Below are 21,714 nucleotides of genomic sequence, written 5' to 3' on the forward strand. Positions count from 1 at the left end.
TCTTTTTCCCCTCTGTGTACCATTTGCAGGACAGTTCTGGACTGACAGTGGCTGTCCAAATGCACAGCAGGTTTTTAGAGATGACACGGACGTATGGGAAGCCAGTGAGTTCAAGTATAACTGTGTGTTGAGTTGTTCTGGGAATGACATTTGTAAGATAGGGCAGGAATTGGACAGGAGAGGTGCCGTAGGGGCTGGGTGAATAGTTAATGTATTGTGTTTACTAAGATTTGGCGAGAAAACCTGCTAGGTCTCTCAGCAGAAATGATTAGCTTAGATTAGATTCCCTACAGTGTGGAAACAAGCCATTTGGCCCAACAAGTCCACGCCAACGCTCCGAAGAGTAACCCACCCAGACCCATTCCCCTACATTTACCCCTGACTAATGCACCTAACACTATGGCCAATTTAGCATGACCAATTTACCTGACCTGCACATCTTTTGGACTGTGGGAGGAAACCGGAGCAACCAGAGGAAACCCACGCAGTCACAGGGAAAGTGTGCAAGTTCCACACAAACAGTCGGCCAGGGCAGGAATTGAACCTGGGTCCCTGGCGCTGTGAGACAGCAGTGCTAACCACTGAGCCACCATGACGCCCTTCAATCCCTCAAATCCCTCCAAAATATTCAATATATCTTGTACTTAGCCAAAGGCGCAAGGATTCTACCCATAAACAAAAACTGAAATTGCTGGAGAAATTCAACAGATCTGGTAGCATCTGTGGAGAGATAACAGTTAATGTTTCAAGTCCAGTGACCCAACTTCAAAAGCTGCTCTGGAGCAGGGTAACTGGACTCAAAATGTTAACTCTACTGTTTTTGTTTGATTTTCAGTATTCACAGTTCTTTGTTCTATTTTAAAATTCTGTCCACTGTGTTTTGGACAGATGGTCATCAAATGTTATTCAGTCATCACTAATTACGTCAGATTTCATGGATTTATTTCAGTTTAAAATGTTCAGGGAAATCATGTTTAACTAACTTATTGGAATTTTTGAGGAAGTAACAAACATTAAGGATAAAGGGAACTTGTTTTGTACGTAGATGTCCAGAAGTCAAGGTGCCACATCAAAGAGTCCTTCACAATATGAATGCTTATGGCATGGGAGTAATGAATTATTTGGATTGCTTAGCTAACACAAAGCAGAGAAAATGCATAAATGATGCAAAACAGATTGATGAGAAATCTCAGCAGATCTGTCAGTGTCTGTGGAAAGAAATTAAAGTTAGCTATTGTATTCAGTGACCCTTCTTCAGAACTGGTGGTAGATAGGAAAATGTTTTTCATGCAGAAGAGGGGGTGGGAGGAGGGGGTAAGGAGTAAGGAATAGGTGAAGATGGAGCCCGAAGAGAGAAGAACAGTCAGCTGGATAAAAGAATAGATAATGGTCAGCCTCGGAAAATGAATAGCGACCACTGGAGACTATTAGTGGCTAACAGTGGCTCGTGTGTATTAGTGGACTGTGTGATAACAAAGTCTATGTGTGGTGGTTGGGTTAAGGGAATGGGAGAAAGTGGTTTAAGCCCTAAAATTGTTGAACTCAATATTGAATTCAGAGCCTGTAGAGTTCCCAAGTGGAAAATAAGGTGCTGTTCTTCCAGCACTGCAGCAAACCAGACAGATATTGTCCAGCGATGTGTGTTGAAGTGGTAGGCAACTGGAAGTTCAGGGTCTTTTTTAACAGTTTGTAGGTGTTCTGTGATGTGGTCAGATATACATACGTGGAATCATTTTCAAGATTGCATAATGAGATGAGGTTGCCGTAGGGAGGAATGCTTGGCCCGCAACTATTTGTAATTATATCATTGACTTAGTTGAAAGGACTTAAAGGCAGTCTTTTTAATCACCTTGTTCAGACATGTTATAAGAGATGTCTGGGGCAGCTGAGACTTTAATCCAGATCTTTTGCCCTGAGATAGGGACGTTACCACTATGCCACAAAAGCCATGATACCTCATTCCTTGACTGAAATTCTTGCATGAGGCAATGAGTATGCTGAATCCTAATACTGGACTACCAGGGAAGGTTTTTAAAGGGACAACACAGATGTCCCCAAGTGCACGTGTTCATTAAGCAAGTTGACATTGGTACAATTTGAACCTGGTTGTCCTTGGAGACTGGATCCTTAGTCTAGCACCTAAAACCATGTTTCCTTGCCTCCACATAATGGTTCTGTTCTGTTTTGAACCAAGGATGAATCACGTTTGAGGAATGTGATAACTGATACACTGCAGAATAACAGTGCTAGGGACCAAATATATTGTTGTGATGTTTGCTGATGAACAAAGGGATGTAAGAAAGAAGCTTGTCAAGAGAAGATGCTAGTCTGAAAAGGGATACAACTTAGGTGAATGAGTAAAAATTTGGAAGTTGAGTATAATGTGGGATAATGTGATCTCTTCCACTTTGACTGGGTAAATAGAAATAAAAAGTGTGCTTTATTTAAATGTGGAATTCTGAGGTACAGAGGGTTCTCATTGTCCTCATACATCAATCACAAAAGGTTGGTGTACAGTTACATCAAGTACTTAGGAAGGCAGTTGGACTGTTGGTGTTTATTGCAAAGGAAATATAAAAGTAGAGATGTCAACTCTGTTGCTCTTCATAGATGCTGCCAAACTTGCTGAGTTTATCCAGTATTTTTCATGTCTCTTTCAGGTTTCTACCAGCTGCAATATTTTGCTTTTATAAGAGTTTTTGTTGCAGTTGTATAGGGTAATGGCAAAACTACAAAGTACTATTGTGTAGAAATGATATATACACATAAGAGGCAGTTCAGAGAAGTTTCAATCAACTGATACCTAGAATAGGGAAGAAGTAGTTATCTCATGAGGAAATATTAGAAAGACTAGACCTGTGTCCATTGGAATTGAGAAGAATAAGAGATGATCTGATTGAGACATATATGATCCTGATGAAACTTGACTAGATATGTGCTGAAAAGATGTCCCCCTTGTGGGGGAGACTGGAACTAGAGAACATAGTTTAAAAATAAGGGGTCTTCTCATTTAAGACAAAGATGAGAATTTTCTTTCTTTTAGTTTCAAACATTATCAACTCTCACTCTTTCCCAGAGAGTAATGGGGGCAGAGTCATTAAATAATTTTAAAGTAAAGGTAGGTAGATTCTTGTTGAGCAAAGGAGTTGAAGGATGTCAAGGATAAATAGGAAAGTAGAGTTGAGGCCGCAGTCCAATCAACACGGTCTTGCCAGACCAAACTGCAAGTGGCCGAATGACTTACTCCTCCTTCTAATTTGTATGCTCATATGATTAGATTTCCTGTTTGCCTGCCTAATCATAATATCATCCACAACTATCATTCTTTCATATTCACTTAATTAGTACAAGTCCCTTAGAACTGCCACACACTCTCATGCTTATCAACTGGCTATATCATCATCATCAAATTTTTACAGGTATGACCCCGGGGATGTAAATTTAAAGCATGAAAGAAATTGTACCTGTCTCTTACCAAATTTGCATTTTTCTCCTCACTCTTTTGTGATGTCTTTCTATATTTAAAATGCTGAATTGTTTTCCTCTGTCAGTAATCTTGTGAGAATGTATTCCATCCTTTTTATAAAGTCCCATGCAAAGAAATTTCTATGAATTTGTCTTGACTTGTAAATTGGTGATTTCTTACCTATAGGATGCTGCTTTTACTTACTTCTCTACTCAAAATTTGTATTTTTTTTCAAGCTTTCATTTAATCTTATCTTCATATTCATTACTTATACAGTAGTTTACAATCCCTGGCAAAATCCCAATCTCTGCATGCTGTCAATAGCTTTTCTTATAGTTTGGATGCTCCAAATTGGGCATTAAGACTTCATTTTGCCTAACCAGCACTTTGTATGAATTTATCAATACTTCTTTACCCTTTTATTCTACAATGGTATTTATAAATCAACATTGTATAGGTCATTTTGATAGCATTATTGACCTGTGCTCATACCTGCAGGGAATTAGTTTTTTGATCTTTCTGCTCACCCATTGTAATAGTTAACATAACTTTACTAGATTTTAAAGCCTCTTCTGGATATGTCGTGGGACAAGGTACTTTGGAGGTGAAACGTGATAGAAAAATATATTATCCCAATTGCTCCAATTTCCCCTGGGGCCATGTGCTAGGAAGAGAGAACAAACTAAACATGTGCCACATCTGATATGAGCCTGCTTCTGTTTGTAGGCTAAAGATGTTTTAATGGCCTGGAAACTTGTAAATCATCCAAAGATAGAACCACCTTTATATCAGTGCCATATTGATTGAGAGAAGAGTCAGCTGTAATATTGGAACTACTACTGTAAATGTAGTCAGAAGGCAACCAATCGATCCTTAGTGCAGTTGTCCCTACTTATAGAACATAGCTGCAGTGAATTGGATCTATTGCATTTGGGACAATTTGAAATGGTTGCAGAAAAATGAGATGACAGAATTTTGAATGTGCCTTTCTATTTCATTTAAATGACTGAATCCAACTGTCCTCCCCTATGTTTTGAGAAAAACTGTTGTAATCTCAAAGTGACACAAAGAGCATGGTGACTGGATCTAACTGGTTTGTGATCCTGTTTCATGTGGTAGGCACCTAGGGAATAAGTGCTCTCTGAGCTCTAATCATAGAAATTAAAACTAATAATTTTATTGTACTTTGACATTATGCAATAACAGAGAAATATATTAACTATCATTTACAATGTTTAGCCTGATTAAGCAATAAGATACAAAGCTGACATAACATAAATGCAGGAAATCTGAAGTAAAATCATAAAATGTTGGAAGTACACCACAGATCTGCATCAGTGGAGAGATGAATAAAGTTAACAATTCAAAATGGTGACCTTGCATCAGAAATGAAAAAAGTTAAAGATGTGATATAGTTTGGGCAAACACAGAAAACAAGGAAAACTGGGAGAAAATAACCCGAGGGAAAGACAGTTATAAGTTGGAAGTTTGGAGTGATTTAGGCAAAACATTTTGGTTATTGGATGAGAAGCAGGATGGATGTGGGAGAGCTATAAATGGCAAAGATTCAGTTATTGCCAACAGCTGATAAAGGAATGATGGTTCTGTCTTGAAATTATTTAAGTTAATATTTAGTCTGGAATACTGTAGAGTATCTCATCAAAGGATTAAACCTCCATTCAGCTTCATCAAAACAGTGTAGATTGTCAAGAAAAGGGGGTTCGAATAGCACAGAATTACAGTATGTGACCAGAAGTCCAGGGTCACATTTTGAGGTTGAGCAAAGGTATTCTGCATTGCAATCATCCATTCTATTTCATCTCTGTAGTGTAGCAGAGATGATTATGTGTGGGAGATGGTTTATGGGAACAGGCTGTTCAAAGGCCTGGATGGTGGGAAAACTTTTGTACTTGCATGGAAAGTTGCGTTACAGACAGGAAGATGTGTTGGAGTGAACAAAGAATGGAGTAGAGGCAGAGAGAAGCCAGTGCTTTGAATGTTGAGAGGGGAACTAAACATATATTGTAATGTTGGAGCATAGTTTTATTTAACAAGAAGGCTGATGGAATAGATTGGGTCAGCCTGGAATTGCAAAATTGAGAAACAGCGGCTAAGCTTTTGCTTTGGCACTTTACAACCTTCCAGACTGAACATTTGAGTTCAACGCTTTCAGGTCATAAACACACTTTTGTGTTTAAAGAGAGCAGCTATCGATGATGATTCGGTGATTGCCATTTACAATTATTCATGAACCATTCTGGTTTTTTGCCCAGTCTGGCACTTCTTCAGAACTGTTCTGCAGAAGAGTCATACTGGACTTGAAACATTGATTTTGTTATCCTTATTGTACTTCAAAATATCGAGAGCAGTTCAATTTTGAGATGGTGAAAGATTGACAGTTGAATAGAGTTTGTGGTCAATTAAATTATACTGTATATTTCTGTCTTGTTTCTAGACTTAACCTATGCTATGCGCACTTTTATTGTCTAGTTTTTAAAAGTAAGATTCTGCTTGAACAGGGCATCTTATCTCGGTCCAAAGAGTTCCTTCCAACTGAAAGAAGACAGCTCATTTTTTAATTGAAGTTGCTTTTCTTTTTCTCTTTGTCAAATTTCCACTTCCCTGTTGCATTATCAATCTGATTATTTTTGAGGAAGGAATTATTCATTGGCAATTGGCTTGTTTTGATTTAATGTCAAAATGCATCGTCTATCTTAGAGATGAGAGATTTATGCTAAAAATTCAGTGTCAGCAATGGAATTATTTTGAGTTGTTGATGAACCCCAATTATTTTCTTATTGCAGGAGGGCTTCTGGGAGCTACAATTGTGGACTCTTTGGACACACTGTACATTATGGGTCTTCAGGAGGAGTTTGCAGAAGCCAGAGAATGGGTGGAAAACAACTTGGACTTTAATGTGGTGAGTTTGCTGAATTTGAAGCGGATCTCTCAGAAGAAATTCTAGTTTTCTTTCAGAATTTTATTATAGTATGGCAAAAGTGCCAATAAATTGCAAAATAATTTTTCTTTAAATGGAGGAAGGAGTAGGGCAGTTGACATACAGGTTGCATTATGACCAAGTTCTACAACTTTCTCATGTAAAAACTTATTATACTTTTCTATTATTTTTGCTGTGCTCATGTTTTCCCACATTATACACCCATTGCCAGGTATTTTGCTGTCTTCCTTAACTTCACCTATATCGCTTTGCAGACTCTGCTTCCTTTTGACAGCGTGCTTTCCTATTTATCTTGGTGTCATTAGCAAATTTAGGTACCCTGTGTTTGTTTCTTCATTGAAGTCATTGATGAAGTACCTGTAGTATTGTGTTCAGTTTTGATCACCTTGTTACAGGAAGGATGTTATTAAACTGGAAAGAGTGCAGAAGAAACTTACAAGGATATTGATTGGACTCAATGGTTTGAATTATGGGAAGAGGTTGGACAAGGTAGGACTTTTATCTTTAGAACACAGGACACTGAGGGCGGAACCTTTTACAGAAGTGTATAAGATCATGAGAGACATTGATAGGGTGAATGCACTGAGTTATTTTCCCAGGGTTGGGGAATCAAGGGCTAGAGGGGAAAGAATAAAAGGGGACCCAAGGGACAACTTTTAAAAAGCATTTGTATAAATACATGGATAGAAAATGGTTAGATTAGGTTCCCTACAATTATGGAAACACTCCCTTCGGCCCAACAAGTCAACACCGACCCTCCGAAGAGTAACCCACCCAGACCCATTCTCTACCCTATATTTATCTCTGACTAATGCACCTAATATTATGGGCAATTTAGCATGGCCAAGTCACCTGACCTGCACATCTTTGGATTGTGGGAGGAAATCCACGCAGACACTGGGAAAATGTGCAAGCTCCACACAGACAGTCAGCCGAGGCGGGAACTGAACCCAGGTCCCTGGCGCTGTGAGACAGCAGTGATTGCCACTGAGCCACCGTGCTGCCCGTTCAAAGGATATGGACCAAGTGCAGGGAAATGGGGTTAACATGGATGGACATTTTGGTCTATGGTAATTGTGCTCTTAACTTGTGTAATAATCTTTGCAGCGTTGCTTCAAAAATCATTTGGAAATCCAAGTACATAGTACATACAAGTTTCCCTATCCACCTTGCTTGTTACTTGCTAAATTTGTTCAACACATTTTTTCTTTCGCAAAGCCATGTTGACTCAACTAGGTTACACTATAATTTTGAGTATCCTGCTTTTACCGCCTAACTCGTATGTTGTAGCATTTCCTTATGACAGTTGGTAGCCAGCTTATTTTTCTTGCTGCTTTTCTCTATTCTTTCTTGAATGTAGATGTTAATTTAGTCTTTTTTCCCAGTCCCTGTGACCCTTCCAGAATCTAATGAGTTTTGGAAAATTATAACTAATGCATCTACCATCTTGAAAATTGATCTGAACAATTGGGAAACATCAGTGAATGTTCCATTCTTGACATTATAATTAAAGAAATTTAGTTGATATAGTAATTGATGCAAGTTGGTTAATGATGCTGTGGTAATGTCCTGGGCTGTGTTAATTGGCTTTTGATGGTTATACTGTTGTCATAGAGTCATGGACATGTACAGCATGCCCCCCCCCCACCCCGCAGCCCCGGCCCCAGTCCAACTTATCCATGCTGACGAGATAACTAAAATAACTTTCGTCCCATTTCGAAGTATTTGGTCCATGTCTCTCTAAGCACTCCCTAGTCATATACCAATCCAGATGATTTTTAAGTGTTATTATCATACCAACCTCCACCACTTCCTCTCGCAGTTCTTTCCATACACGCACCACCATCTGCATGAAAACGTTTCTCCCTTCAGTCCCTTTTAAATCTTTCCCCGCTCACCTTAAGCCTGTGCTCCCTGGTTTCAGACTCTCAATTTTGGGGAAAAGACTTTTTATCCTAAAAAGACTTTTTAGCCCTTCATGATTTTATAAACCTGAATAAGGTCACCCCTCAGCCTCCAATGATGCAGGGAAAATAGGTTCAGCCTATTCAGCATCTTTGTTATCAGATATTACACAAGACGCTGGACTGACTTCCCTTTAAATCCTATTGATCATTAGATTTGCTAAGGTCTCTTTAGTGTCAATTTTGGTTAGATGCTGTCTTGATATTGAGGACAGCTACTGTCTGATTTCCTCTGACATTTAGTCTGTTGTGTTCCTGTTTGGATCAAAACTGATGTTCTTGCAGAACATGATCCAACAGGCCGAGGAGTGACAGATAGAGCTCAATTTAAATAAATGTGAGGTGTTGCATTTTGGTAAGGCAAACCAGGGCAAGACTTATGCACTTAAATGGTAGGGTTCTGGGAAGTGTTGCCGAACAAAGAGACTTTGGGATGCAGGTTCATAGTTCCTTGAAATAGAATCTCAACCTTTTCCACACAAAAGGTGATGTGTACGTAGAATGAGCTGTCAGAGGAAGTGGTGGAGACTGGCACAGTTACAACATTTAAAAGGCATCTGTATGGGTGTATGAATAGGAAGGGTTTAGATAGATATCGGACAAATACTAGCAAATCGGGAGCAGATTAGGTTAGGATATCTGGTCAGCATGGACGAGTTGGACCGAAGGGTCTGTTTTCATGTTGTACAACTCTGACTGTATAACAAATGATGTTTTGGCAAGCATTTTCAGATGCACTGGTAGTAATTTTCCAAGAATCATTAATTCTGGAAAAGTTCCAGAGGGTTGGAATATTGCCAATGTAACACACTTGTTCAAAAAAAAGGGAGGGACACAAGAAACAAATTGGCCATTTAGCTTAACATCTGTCATTGGCAAATTATAAAGGATGTAACAGCAGAGCATTTAGAAGTATAAAATATAATTAGGCAGGGTGGGCGTGGCTTCATGAAGGGGCAATCATACCTGACAAATGTATTGTAATTCTTCTGAGGTAACAAGTGGAAGAGATAAAGGGTAACAAACACAGAAAATATTAGGTAAGTTCAGATCTGGCAACATCTTTGGAGATTTAATGTTTTAAATCTGATATAACCCATCCTCAACTGAAAAGGGTTGGAAAGAGATTAAGGTGGAGCCGGGGAACAGATGATGTGAAGCCCACTCAGAAAGTCAAAGAGGTTGCTGATAGGCATGAAAGAAAGGTAGAGTTGTAAAATGGGTGTAAAATAAGATGTGAAAGAGTGAAAACAGTCCTCTTGCCTGAGAGCAATGTAAGCAAGACAAACGTGTGCAAGGGGGAAATGTAAGAAAAATGGGAGACACATATCATGGGGTCAGATTCTGAAGTTACAGAGTTCATTATTGAGTCCTAAAGTCTGTAAAGAGCCTAAGCAGAAAATTAGATATTGATCAATGATCTTGGTTTTGAAAATTGTAGAAGATTTAGTCAGAGATTAGCATGGGAGAATCACATCAAAATCAAAACATTAACTGTTTCTCTCTCCACAGATGCTGCCAGACCTGAGTTTCTCCAGCAATTTCTGTTTGTTTCAGATTTTCAGCATCCACAATATTTTGCTTTTAATGTGAGCTAATCAGTTGTTGTAAATGTTTGGATTTCCAAAAGGTGTTAATAAGGTACTGCACCTAAGACTTCCTAATAAGTTAAGAACTCATCATGATAGTATATTAGCATAGCTAGGGGATTGGCCAACTGATGAAAGACAGAGTTGGAGCAAAGAGGACATTTTCAGGATGGTAACCGATAATTAGTGGAATCCCACAGGATTCAGTTCTGTAATTTACAATATACATTCATGACTGGCTGAGGAAAGTGAATGCACTATTTCCAAGTTTGGAGAAGACACAAAAATGCTGGGAAAGCAGTCGTGCAAATGATACAAAGAGTCTACAGAACGATATAGACAGGTTAAGTGAATGGGCAGAAACATGACATGGGATATAACGTAGGAAAATGTGATGTTATGCATTTTGGAAGAATGAAAGAGAGAGATTACCATTACTTAAATGGCAGAAAGCTGCAGCTCAGAGGGATTTGGGGAATCTTGTGCATGAATCACAAAAAGCTAACATCCAATTTCAATAGATGATGTGGAGGGCAAATGGTCTGTTGTCCTTTCATTGAAAGGGAATGAAATATAAAAATAGGAAGTCTTGCCAAAACTATGCAGCAGCTAGTTATATTACACCTGGAGTCCTGTGAAGTTTTGGTCCTGATCCAAAGAATGATATACTGGCATTGAAGGCATTCCAGAGAAGATTCACAAAGTTGATCCCGGGCATGGAAGAATTTTCTTATGAGGAGAAGTTGGGTAGGTTGTGTTTATACTTGTTAAGGTTTTGAGGATAAGAGGTGAGTTTACTGTTGCAAGACTCTTAGTGGGCTTGACAGTTTAGATACAAAACTTTATTTCCCTCTGGGACAGTTTAGGACCAAAGGACATAATCTCAGAATAAGGGGTCACCTACTTAAGACCTATGTAGAATATTTCCCTCTATTTCTGTCTTGGAGGGCCATGTATTGATGGAAGTATATTCAAGACTGTCATCAACAGATGTTTAATCAGGAAGGGAATAAAGGGTTTGGGGGAAAAGTAGAAATAAAGATGATTGATCAGCTGCGATTTAATTGAATGGCAGAACAGATTCGATGGACTAAATGGCCTACCTCTGCCCCACATCTTATAGTGTATTCTTAACCACATGCTGATGAATAGATTTTAGTGAGTATACTGTAGCGATTACTGTAGCCAGGTGGACCTCCTAGAATGAATTCCCTGATTGGGGCTGTTAGTGGTTCAATCAAGGAGCTTTGTCTGGCAGATATAAACAGGAATGTCAGAGGTTCTGTTCACTCAGAACTGGCTCTGAGGAAGCTGGATCAGTGTCTAGGACTCTCCATGTGTCAATAAAGAATGACTTGATACCAGCCTCTGGAGATTTTTCAGTGGTGATGAGATTGGGATTAATGAGGTAACCATGCAAAAGCAACTACTAGCTGAAGCCCAGCTGGACTTCAAATAGCACTACAACTGGCTTTGTCATTAGAAAATGTGACCAGTGTAGCATAGGAACTAGAGGGCACCCTAGTTGAAGTGGACACCCTCACCTGTCTCACTGAGCTTTAGAACATCACTTGAATGTAGGCAATTGCAATGCCTCACGCAGGACATAACCTGAGCAGAGGGACCCTAGGTTGGCCCACAGCAAAACCCCACAACAAAGCCGAGCCTCCGCTAAATGGCTTAAAAGTTCTTCAGGATCCAGGCCAGCAAGCCATTTTCAGTGCTGCTGATATGCGGACTCGAGACAGCAAAGGAGTCCTGTGAGGCCTGACCTGGGTAAAAGAATTGATGGGAGAGTGCACATCCTGGAAAGTCTATCTACACGTGGGTTGGAACAATTAAATTGTTTAGCAACTTCCCATTCAGAATCATTTAAAATTTTCTCCTCCTTGACCAGACCTAACCTGCCCATCGCCTATCTATTTCACCCTTCCCACTGATCAATCACAATAACCCTCCACCTGCATCTACCTATTACCATCCCATGTACTTATCCCCCAGCCTGAATCCTCTATTTATTTCTCCACTCCCTTTCTTCTCCCCAGTTCTGGTGAAGGGTCCCCATCCGACACGTCGACTTTCCTGCTCCTCCGATACTGCCTCATCTGTTGTTCCTTTTCTGGCTCCACTTTTTATCGACTCTGACTTCCAGCATCTATAGTCCTTACCATTTCCCTATAAATTCATGTCTGGTTATGTGGCCACCCACTTCTCATTGAAGTTGGGACCGGAACAGCTGTGTCAGTGGTTGCTGAACCAGTCTTTAACAAGATTTGTTCTGGATAAAACTCTTAAATTTGCGCAAGACCCTGGCCACACTGATAACGTACAAAGAGAAACCATTGCAGATTAATGATGTGGAAGTGCCAATGTTGGACTAGGGTGGTCAAAGTTAAAAATCTTAACATCAGATTATAATCGAACAGGTTAATTTGGAAATACAAGCTTTTGGAGTGCTGTTCCTTCCTAAGATAGTTAGCTGCCACTGTTACCACTGTTTGTATTAAGAGGCTCAGGCTCACTACTGGGGGAGAAATTGGTTGAGAAAGATTCGCCTAGATTGGCTCAACGTCTTTTGACTAGTAAATGACTGCCTGAGTGAAGTTTTTCAGGAAGGGCTACAGAGTAAATGTTGGAAGGCCTGCCCAATGCCATTTGCCTTATGGGCAAAAGTAGTCCATCAAACCAGAGCAGTTTGCAGAATGGGCAGCACCGGTCATGGTGATTGTGAAGCCTGATGTCTCAGTTTGCCTTTGTGGGGATTTTAAACAAATGATGAACTGCTTCTCGCAGCCAGATAAATCCCTCGCGTAGAGGGCTTGTGTGCAAAACTGCAGGGGTTTGATGTTTTCCAAGAAGCTGGACATGAGCCCTGCATACCTGCATTTGCAAATAGTTGAGGCCCAGAAGTACACCACATTAATACCTATATTAATGTACAAAACTGCTATTTGGGGTATCATCAGCCTGTGCCCTTTTCCAGCAGATGATGGAGAACATTTTTTGAGGGCAATCCCAGGGTGCCATTTATCTGAATGATGTGCTAATAACCAAGAAGACTTATAAAGAGCATTTGGAAAACTTGGACATAGTGCTTAACTGTTTCTCACAGGCAAATGTATGCCACACAAGGGGAAATGAGTTCCAGGTGACCTAAGTGATCTGCTTGGGCTACAGAGTCAACAAAACCAGGTTATATCCATTGGAAGATAAACTGAAGGCAATCAAAAGTGCTCGGGCTCCCACATCTGTTCCGGAGCCAGGTCTTTCCTTTGGTTGGTTAATTGTTATGGGAAATTCATACTTGGCTTCCATCATGGCACCCTTACACCTGCTATTAAAAATGTGTCAGTGTTGGAAATGGTCATGTAGACAAGAAGTAGCCTTTTGGGAAGTGAAAAAGCAGCTATCGCCAGCTAAGGAGTTGGCCTAGTTGGCAAGCAAGAGGTGGTGTTGACATGTGATATCTTTCAGTTTGATATTGAGGTAGTGTTGCCTCATCGGAGATGAATATCCAATAGCAAATGCTTGCTGGACTTTGGCTGATGCTGAGCACGCACGTGTGCACACACATATGAAAGGGTTGGCGATCATCTTTGGTGTGAGAAAGTTCCACCAGTACCTTTTATGGACATAATTTTGTCATAGTAATGGACCACAAACCCCTGTTAGGGCGACGTAAAGAAGAAAGGCTGTGCCGCCTATAGCTTCTGGTTGAATTCAACAATGGGCCCTTATTCTAACTTGTATGCACTGAGAACGCTTTCAGGAGACCAAGTAGCAAATGCCTTGAAATGCCTCTCACTGGCTACTCCACCAGTGGTACTTCCCCTGGAAGAGTCCATTCTAGTTTTTAAACTTTATGGACACACTTCCAGTCACCGCTGACAATATCTGACTCTGGGCACAAGAAGATCCTATCCTAGCAAAAATAAAACAGCTGGTGCTAATGGGGGAAATGGAAGGGCTAACACGATCAGGATGGAAACATATCTGGACCTGGTGAGACCAGATCACTGTAGAGGACTTAAGGAGGGAAGGATGTAATGATTAGAATCAGAGCCAGGTGGATCTTATTGAGCCAAAATAGAGTTAACTCTCAAGTCCACTGACCCTTCTTCAGATCTCAATGTTATTCATGTTTTCTGCCAGACTTGCTGAGTGTCTCTAGCAATTTCTGGTTCGTTAAAGAAAATGTCTTGCAACAATCAATTGTATTGAAGTTAGTTTAAAATATATTGCAGGCATCTCTATTTAGTCCCTGTGAATTGATACTGGAACTTTAGAGATATCCACTGTGGGATATTGGCCAGTCTAAGCTGGGGAAAAAATGGTTTAACTTTCTTGGGATCAAAATATTCGTGGCCTAATTTCGAGGGACATCTGTTTTAAACGTTTGAGTTGAGCAAAATGGAAATTCGGTGCAAATACAATTGAAAAGATAATTAAATAGTTACATCTCTGATCAGTAACATGTTGTACAATGTATTGTGAAAGTGAATGCCCATTAGGATCTTTAAAATTTACTCAACATTCACTTTCACTTCTAAAATATTGAATCAACAAACTAGTGTAGAGGAAATAAATTCCAGATAGCTGCAAATCCATTCAACATTGTGCATTCTTTGCATTTTTAATACAGAAATTTATTGGAATCTATAATTACAGATAGTGACTGAACACCAAGAATTTTCACCTGATTAGAAGGGATTTGTAGATCATAGCTGACAAATTTCAATTCATTTTTTGATAGTGATTAAAGCTGTGGCCATGTGAATGGTTGTGGATTTAGTTTTATGGATTTCCAGAAGGCACTTGCCAAAGTCCCTCATGAGAGATGAATGGCCAAAGTTAAAGTACATGGAATTGAAGGCACATTATTGACACAATTAGGAAATTGCCTGCAGCAAGAAATAAAGTAGGAATAATGGACAGATACTCTCTTAGTAGGATGGATGTGACTCAGTCATGTTTCATGAGATCTCCAGTGGGGTCTCAACATATGGAACATTTTGCAATTGTGCTGTCTTATCTACCGATAAAGTAAAACCCTATTTTAAAAGAAATTCAACACAAATATAAGGTAATATGACATGACATGACAGTATAATTTATTAAGAGTTAATAAGACTGAAAATAAATTCCCCAAACTCAAAATGTAACCACCAAGAAATTCTCAGAAGGAGCCCTTTTTGACCTTCTGAGCCCATATTTTATTGTGCACAGCTTGTATCAGCATTTGCATTGATCAGAAGCAAGAATTTCCTATCAGTCATTATTGATGTTGAACGTTTTTATGTCTGTTTTTTTGACAGCATCCATGAATATGAGGTTTTGTCACCTTGATAATTTCTTGCCATTGGCAATCCATGTATGCCATTTCACTGGGGATGCAGCACTCTTCTGTCCTGTGCACGTACCAAGCTAACAAAGCCACCTTTTCTTGATTAAAGCTGGCATGCTAGTCATGTACGTCCCTGAAAGGGCCACTTCGTTGGTAATTTTTGACTTTCCATGTGATATTGAGGATGCCTGGGATCTCCAGTGGAAAATAATTTGTCTTTTCATGAAGAATTCAGTGCATACATTGGAAAGTCAATTTTTGAGATTTTGGCTGACTAACAACATAGCTGTCGAACAACAAAAAAACTGGCCCAGAGGACCAAGATGTTAAGACCAGTATCCTCAGTAGATTGCTGGGTGGCAGTGAAGCCTGGACAACTCTGCCATCAGGGGTAGAAAAGGCACAAAACTTTCATGTCTGGTATCTTCAACACATGCTTGCATAATGTAGACTGTAATTCTTTATGCCCCCACATTACCCATTGCCAAGTATAGTTGTTGGATCAGTAAGTTCTGTTTTAATTTTCCAGCATTTCTCTTCCATTTTACAAATCGATTTGTAAAACCTATTTGTTGGTGAATTAGCTCATAGTTTGAGTTGTACTGGTTGAAAGAGGCCCTTGAAGTAGTGGAACAAGATTATTGCAAATGCTTTGGAATGACAATTCAAGCAAGTATTAATTTGATGTAAACCAATAGATCTTAGAACTGAGTGTGCACAAATGTTATGTTTATAAAATACAGTGACCAGAAAAGATTAATGCATTTAATGCAGTGTTTGAAAGCCAACATGAATTTAGCTCCTACGCTGACATGCTGGAAAGCTTGGCCCACATTCAGAGATAAAGATATTGAGCTCCAAAGATGCTTGAAAGATGTTTGATTCTTGAATGTATAAATGATGGGCCTACTGACTAATTCGATCATCTCATAAAAGTTGAGCATTGTAATAAGAACCAAACTGAACTTTCCAGAATGCTTTTAAAGAAATATTCCTGTAGAGAGGGGAGAAGCAGGAACCAAATCATTGTAGTCAGCCCCAAACATTCCAGGCCACTCCTGGAAAACCAAGTGATCCAAATATCCTTCCTGGAGGCAATATGATTGCAAGCAGTTTGTACAGAAAAGTCTGTATTAGATGGGCTAAGGGATGCTTTCTGCAAATTACCACACCCTCTCCCATTTGAGATGATGTCATGAAAGCAGTGAACATTCATCCATGGACTGATTTTCATTACCAGATTCTTCAAGGGTGTAAGCATTCTTGAACACATGAGGCAGTTTGGAAATTGCAGTCGCAAGTGTCCATTCAGCAGTGAGAAATTCCAACATTGTAATTTCTACTAAGAGGCAGTATTATTTTTTATTATGCAATTAATATAAATTTAACATTAGTGTAGGATTATATTTCTTTGTTCCAACTATCACTTGTTCCATTGCTCCGTGTGTAATGTTGGAGCAGAACTCGAAGAAGCATTTCATTGAATCTAGTGTTCTTCAGATCCTGTTCTTTCGCAATCCTATCAGTGATTATTATACATGGAAAATGAATATAAAGTTAAAAAAATAATTTTAAGTAACCAGACCCAATTTGTTTTGGTTTGCGGGTTACATTTTGGAAACTCCGTATACTGAGATTTTTTATAATTAATTAACTCAAATGATCAATTCCAAGTTAAAAGATGTAGCAATATACGTATATTAGATTAGATTGCTTACAGTGTGGAAACAGGCCCTTCGGTCCAATAAGTCCGCACTGACCCTCCGAAAAGCAACCCACCCTGACCCATTCCCCTATGTTTTACCCTTTCAACTAACACTATGGCAATTTAGCATAGCCAATTCACCTAAACTGCACATTTTTGAACTGTGGAAGGAAAACGGAGCACCCGGAGGAAACCAACGCAGACACGAGGAGAATGTGCAAACTCCTGCGGGAATTGAACCCGGGTCTCTGTGAGGCAGCAGTACTAACCACTGCGCCATTCTCCCGTCCATTCTCTTTAGTATTTGTGTCTTTACTTATTGACAGAAGGAAGTACTAAAAATGCAAATACACAAAGTAAGGTTACTATGTGACTGCATCAAATAATAAAGGATTTAGTGACATTAGTTAAGGAGCTCTGAATGCCAGAAACTAGTTCTCAGTTGCTACCAATGTTCTGCAGCCCCCAGCTGTTAGCGAAATTATCGTCCACCATCTCCAGTTGCTTACAACAGGGTAATATTGATCCAGTTCTTGCTATGTATGTTTGTAAATATGTTGCTTCTCTAGCATGCATCTCATCCTCTTTGTAGCTTTACCAGCATGAGACTTTGTTGGAGGTATGTCTGCCGCTGCTGTTCTGCATAACATCTTAAGCCAGGGTTGGCCAACTGGTTGATGCGAATAGAACTGGTTAATGCGATGTGAAGCATACATTTTATTTATAATACTTTTATATTAGGTAGGGCATATGCATCCAAGAACGTTCCATATAAAAGATTAGCATGTAAAATTAGAGTGCTTGGCATTGAGGGTGCTATACTATGGAACTGTCTGCCAGACACAAAACAAAGACCAAAACTGAAAACAAAAAGTGCTGGAGATCACAGCATCCAAAGAGAAAGAGAGCAAGTTAATGCTTAGAGTATAGATGACTCTTCATCAGAGCACTGAGTAATTTAGACTCTAAATGTTAGCTTGCTCTGTCTCCAAAGACAAGGAATAAATGGGTAATTTTCCAAGTGATGCCACAAGGATTGATGCTTAGATGCAGCTTTCACAATATTAATGGTTTAGATAAGGAACTAAATGTAATTTTTTGAAATTTGCAGATGACATGAAGCTGGGACGGTATTTTTAAGGAGGATGCAGAGATGCCTCAGTGTGATTTTAACACAGTAGACAAATGCATGGCAGATGAAGTATAATGTGAATAAATGTTAGGTTATCTACTTTGGCGGAAACAAAACAGGAAGGAGGATTGTTTTCTGAATGCATCTCCCCCTTTCCCAATCTATTGCCAATGTGACTTGGATGTCCTGGACCAGTCACTGAAAGTAAGCATGCAGATCAAGAAAATAAATAATGTGTTGGCCTTTGTAGCAAGAGGATTAAAAAAAGAAGCAGGGATGTCAGGCTGCAATTGTACAAGGCCTTGGTGCAGTTTGATGTCCATATCTGAGTATTCCTGGCAAAACTGACATATGAAGAGAGACTGGTTCAGTTAGGGCTATGTTTACTGGCGTTTAAAAGAATGGGGAGGGTGTTGGCATTGGTAGTTGTATCTCATAGAAATCTATAAAATTCTAACAGGGTAAACACAGGAAGGATGTGTCTCAGCCTAAGGGTATGAAGTAATCCATGTAGGACTGAGTCAAAGAGAAGCTTCTTCACCCAGCGAGTGGTGAGCTTGTGGAAAACAGTTGAGGCTAAAACAGGGAGGAAAGGTAGGAGCAGGGTGCTGAGTTGGATGATCATCCATGATCATGTTGAATGGTGGAGCAGGCTTGAAGGACTGAATAGTTTACTCCTGCTTTTATTTTCTATGTTTCTATGTATTCCTAGAGAATGTTGTACTTGGTAGCTTTTGCAAATTGTGAAAATAGTTAAAAATCACTCAACACCAGTTTATAGTCCAACAGGTTAATTGGAAGCACACTAGCTTTCAGAGCACCGCTCCTTCATCAGGTGATAGTGGAGGACACAATTTTAAGGCACAGAATTTATAGCAAAAATTTACAGTGTGATATAACTGAAATTATACATTCATCAATCAAGGTATTTTTCAGTCTTTCATCTGTTTGAATACCATGATAGTTTCACTTCTTTCATGTGTAAATCACAAAACCTTTATTTAAAAGTTGCATTCTCAGGTTAGCTGTAACAATGGGCGTTAGCTAGGCAATATGTTGAAGGTGTTCTCTGTCTATGCCATGATATTTAGATTGATTCTATTCTAAAAAGTGAGAAATCAGAGTTTTCCATGAATTCATGCAGTTTTTGAGCAAAGTATAATGTAACTCTGCAAGTACAAATTCACCCCACAAGATATATGTGTGCATGTGGGTCTTTGTCTGTCTGTTTGTGTGTGTGTGTCTCTGGGGTGGGGAGGGTTGGGAATGTCTGTGAGAGGGAGTGTGTGTGTGTGTCTGTCTGTTGTAGTTTGGGCAGGTGTGCACAATGGCACTCAGTTCCTAATCAAGGATATGCACATAGAGTAGATGTTGAAAACTAAAGCAAACTCCCATTCATGCCCCCAGTTCCACTGCAGTCTTCTCCCAACAACCTCTGTCACCCTCCACCCCAATATACACACAAGCACAGAAATCACTTAGATTTGGATTGAAATGTTGATTCCCAGTATTGTTTCTGGCAGTAACCACAGTCTTTAGCCTGTGGTACTGCTGAGCATAGATTGCTTTTGTTTGGAGTGGTCTCAGCTCCTAGAAACCTGATTTTCTTAAGTGCTCAGGCAGAAAACATGGCACATCTTCCTTCTAAGAGCCTGTGCAGGTATCTTGATATTTCTTCATACATCGCATGAGAGACCAAGAAGATATCACCCAGTTGTTGAATATAAAGGATCAGTAGAAGCAGTTTGAGACATTATGTAGGATGTATTTATTATAGATATTTTCCAATTAGATGTTATTTACAGCCTCAGGAACAGGTGGGACTTGAATCTGGGACTCATGTATTTATTGTATACTATAAACTTTGCACATTTTTGCACCTTTCAGAATGGAGAAGTGTCTGTCTTTGAGGTAACCATACGTTTTGTTGGCGGGCTGCTGTCAGCATATTACCTAACGGGCGATGAGGTGAGACATCACATTTCTTGATTCTGATAAATGCAACATCTTGGGAAAGAATTTTGTTAAATAGGTTAACATAAATTGTGCAAGGAAAGATATGTAACTATGAAATTGGTGCAGGTTTAATGGCTTAATTCATTAGCGCAGGCAAAAAACCCTGTAAACAGGCTCTGGGATTAGTTAATGAGATCTGCCATCGCCAAGGCAATTCCACCAAACGGGTAAAAACAATGACTGCAGATGCTGGAAACCAGATTCTGGATCAGTGGTGCTGGAAGAGCACAGCAGTTCAGGCAGCATCCAACGAGCAGCGAAATCAACGTTTCGGTCAAAAGCCCTTCATCAGGAATTCCACCAAACAATTCATGTTATGATTCATTCTCAAATAATTCTATTCAAATGTAATGCCCTCCCATATCTTATTGTCCTTTTGTAAACACTTCCTGTCTATCTAATCTTGAATTGTTTCTGCTTCAGCCACGAGCCATTGGAAGCAAATTCCATAACCAACTCTGGAGAAGCTTTTCTCTCTCTCTCTCTCTCTCTTTTTCTCTCGCGCTCTCTCTCTCTCTAAGCTGCTTACATTAAATTTTGTATCTATGGCCAGTTATCTAGACCTAACCGGTACTAGTGTATCTGGAATGTCACCGTTCTGCACGTCACTGTCACCAAATGAAGATTCAGAGTTGTTTGTATCTTTACCCACAGCATCTATGATTTGGATATTCGCTTCATCTTGCCTTTATTTCCGCGAGCAAAATGGTGAAAGTACAAGTAGCATGAATTAAAGATTTTCTCTGTCTAGAAATGAGAAGAAGTGTCAATTGTCAATGGATTGCTATTGCACAGAAGTGAGTTTGAATGGGTTATTTGGTGCAACTATTAGATTAGCGCACTTCAAATCTGCAAAAAGAAGCCTTATTATTTTCAAGAGTTAATGGCTTTATGGCTGCCTTCATACAGCTCTTCACACCCCACGTTCTGGAAGGACTCCATCCCAATCTCCCAGTTCCTTCGCCTACATCACGTCTGTTCAGATGATGCCACCTTCCAAAACAGTGCTGCTGACATAGCTTCCTCCTTCCATTGCTGTGGTTTCCTGCCCATTGTGGTTTACAGGACACACAACCACATCCGACTACCATCTGTGCTTCTGCCCTTGTCCCTTCCTATCATTCACAACAGCATTATCGGGTCCCTTTTGTCCTCACTTTTTATCCCACTAGCCTTCACATTCACATTTTCTCCCATTTCAGCCAACTCCAGCAGAATGCCACCATCAAATGCATCTTCCTCTTATTTCCCCTGCCTACATTTAGCAGGGATCATTCCCTTTAGGGCATCTTAGTCCATTCATCGACTACTAATACCAACCCCCTTTCCATGGCACTTTCCCATGTAACTGCAGAAGGTGCAACACGTGCCCGTTCACCACCTTGATGCACTCACCATCCAAGGGCCTAAAGAGTCTTTTCAGTTGAAGCAGCATTTCACCTGTACCTCCTGCAATCTTGTGTATTGAATTTGCTGCGCACAGTGTGGCCTACTCTACATTGGAGAAACCAAACGCAGACTGAGTGACCACTTTGCAGA

At 39.8% G+C, this 21,714-nt stretch overlaps 1 protein-coding gene across 3 annotated transcripts in view; it reads left to right on the forward strand.

Moving 5' to 3' along the window:
- LOC132830126 (mannosyl-oligosaccharide 1,2-alpha-mannosidase IA-like) overlaps positions 1 to 21,714 on the forward strand; it is a 132,405-nt gene that overhangs the window by 38,981 nt on the left and 71,710 nt on the right. For 2 of the 3 annotated variants that reach the window (XM_060847626.1, XM_060847628.1), the window contains exons 3-4: positions 6,271 to 6,386; positions 20,047 to 20,127. In XM_060847626.1, coding sequence (XP_060703609.1) covers positions 6,271 to 6,386; positions 20,047 to 20,127 — 197 coding nt within the window. The remainder of the gene's footprint in view (positions 1 to 6,270; positions 6,387 to 20,046; positions 20,128 to 21,714) is intronic. The other variant, XM_060847627.1, reaches the window with a different exon arrangement.

Source organism: Hemiscyllium ocellatum, chromosome 30, assembly GCF_020745735.1.
Source record: "Hemiscyllium ocellatum isolate sHemOce1 chromosome 30, sHemOce1.pat.X.cur, whole genome shotgun sequence".
NCBI classification, from domain to species: domain Eukaryota; kingdom Metazoa; phylum Chordata; class Chondrichthyes; order Orectolobiformes; family Hemiscylliidae; genus Hemiscyllium; species Hemiscyllium ocellatum.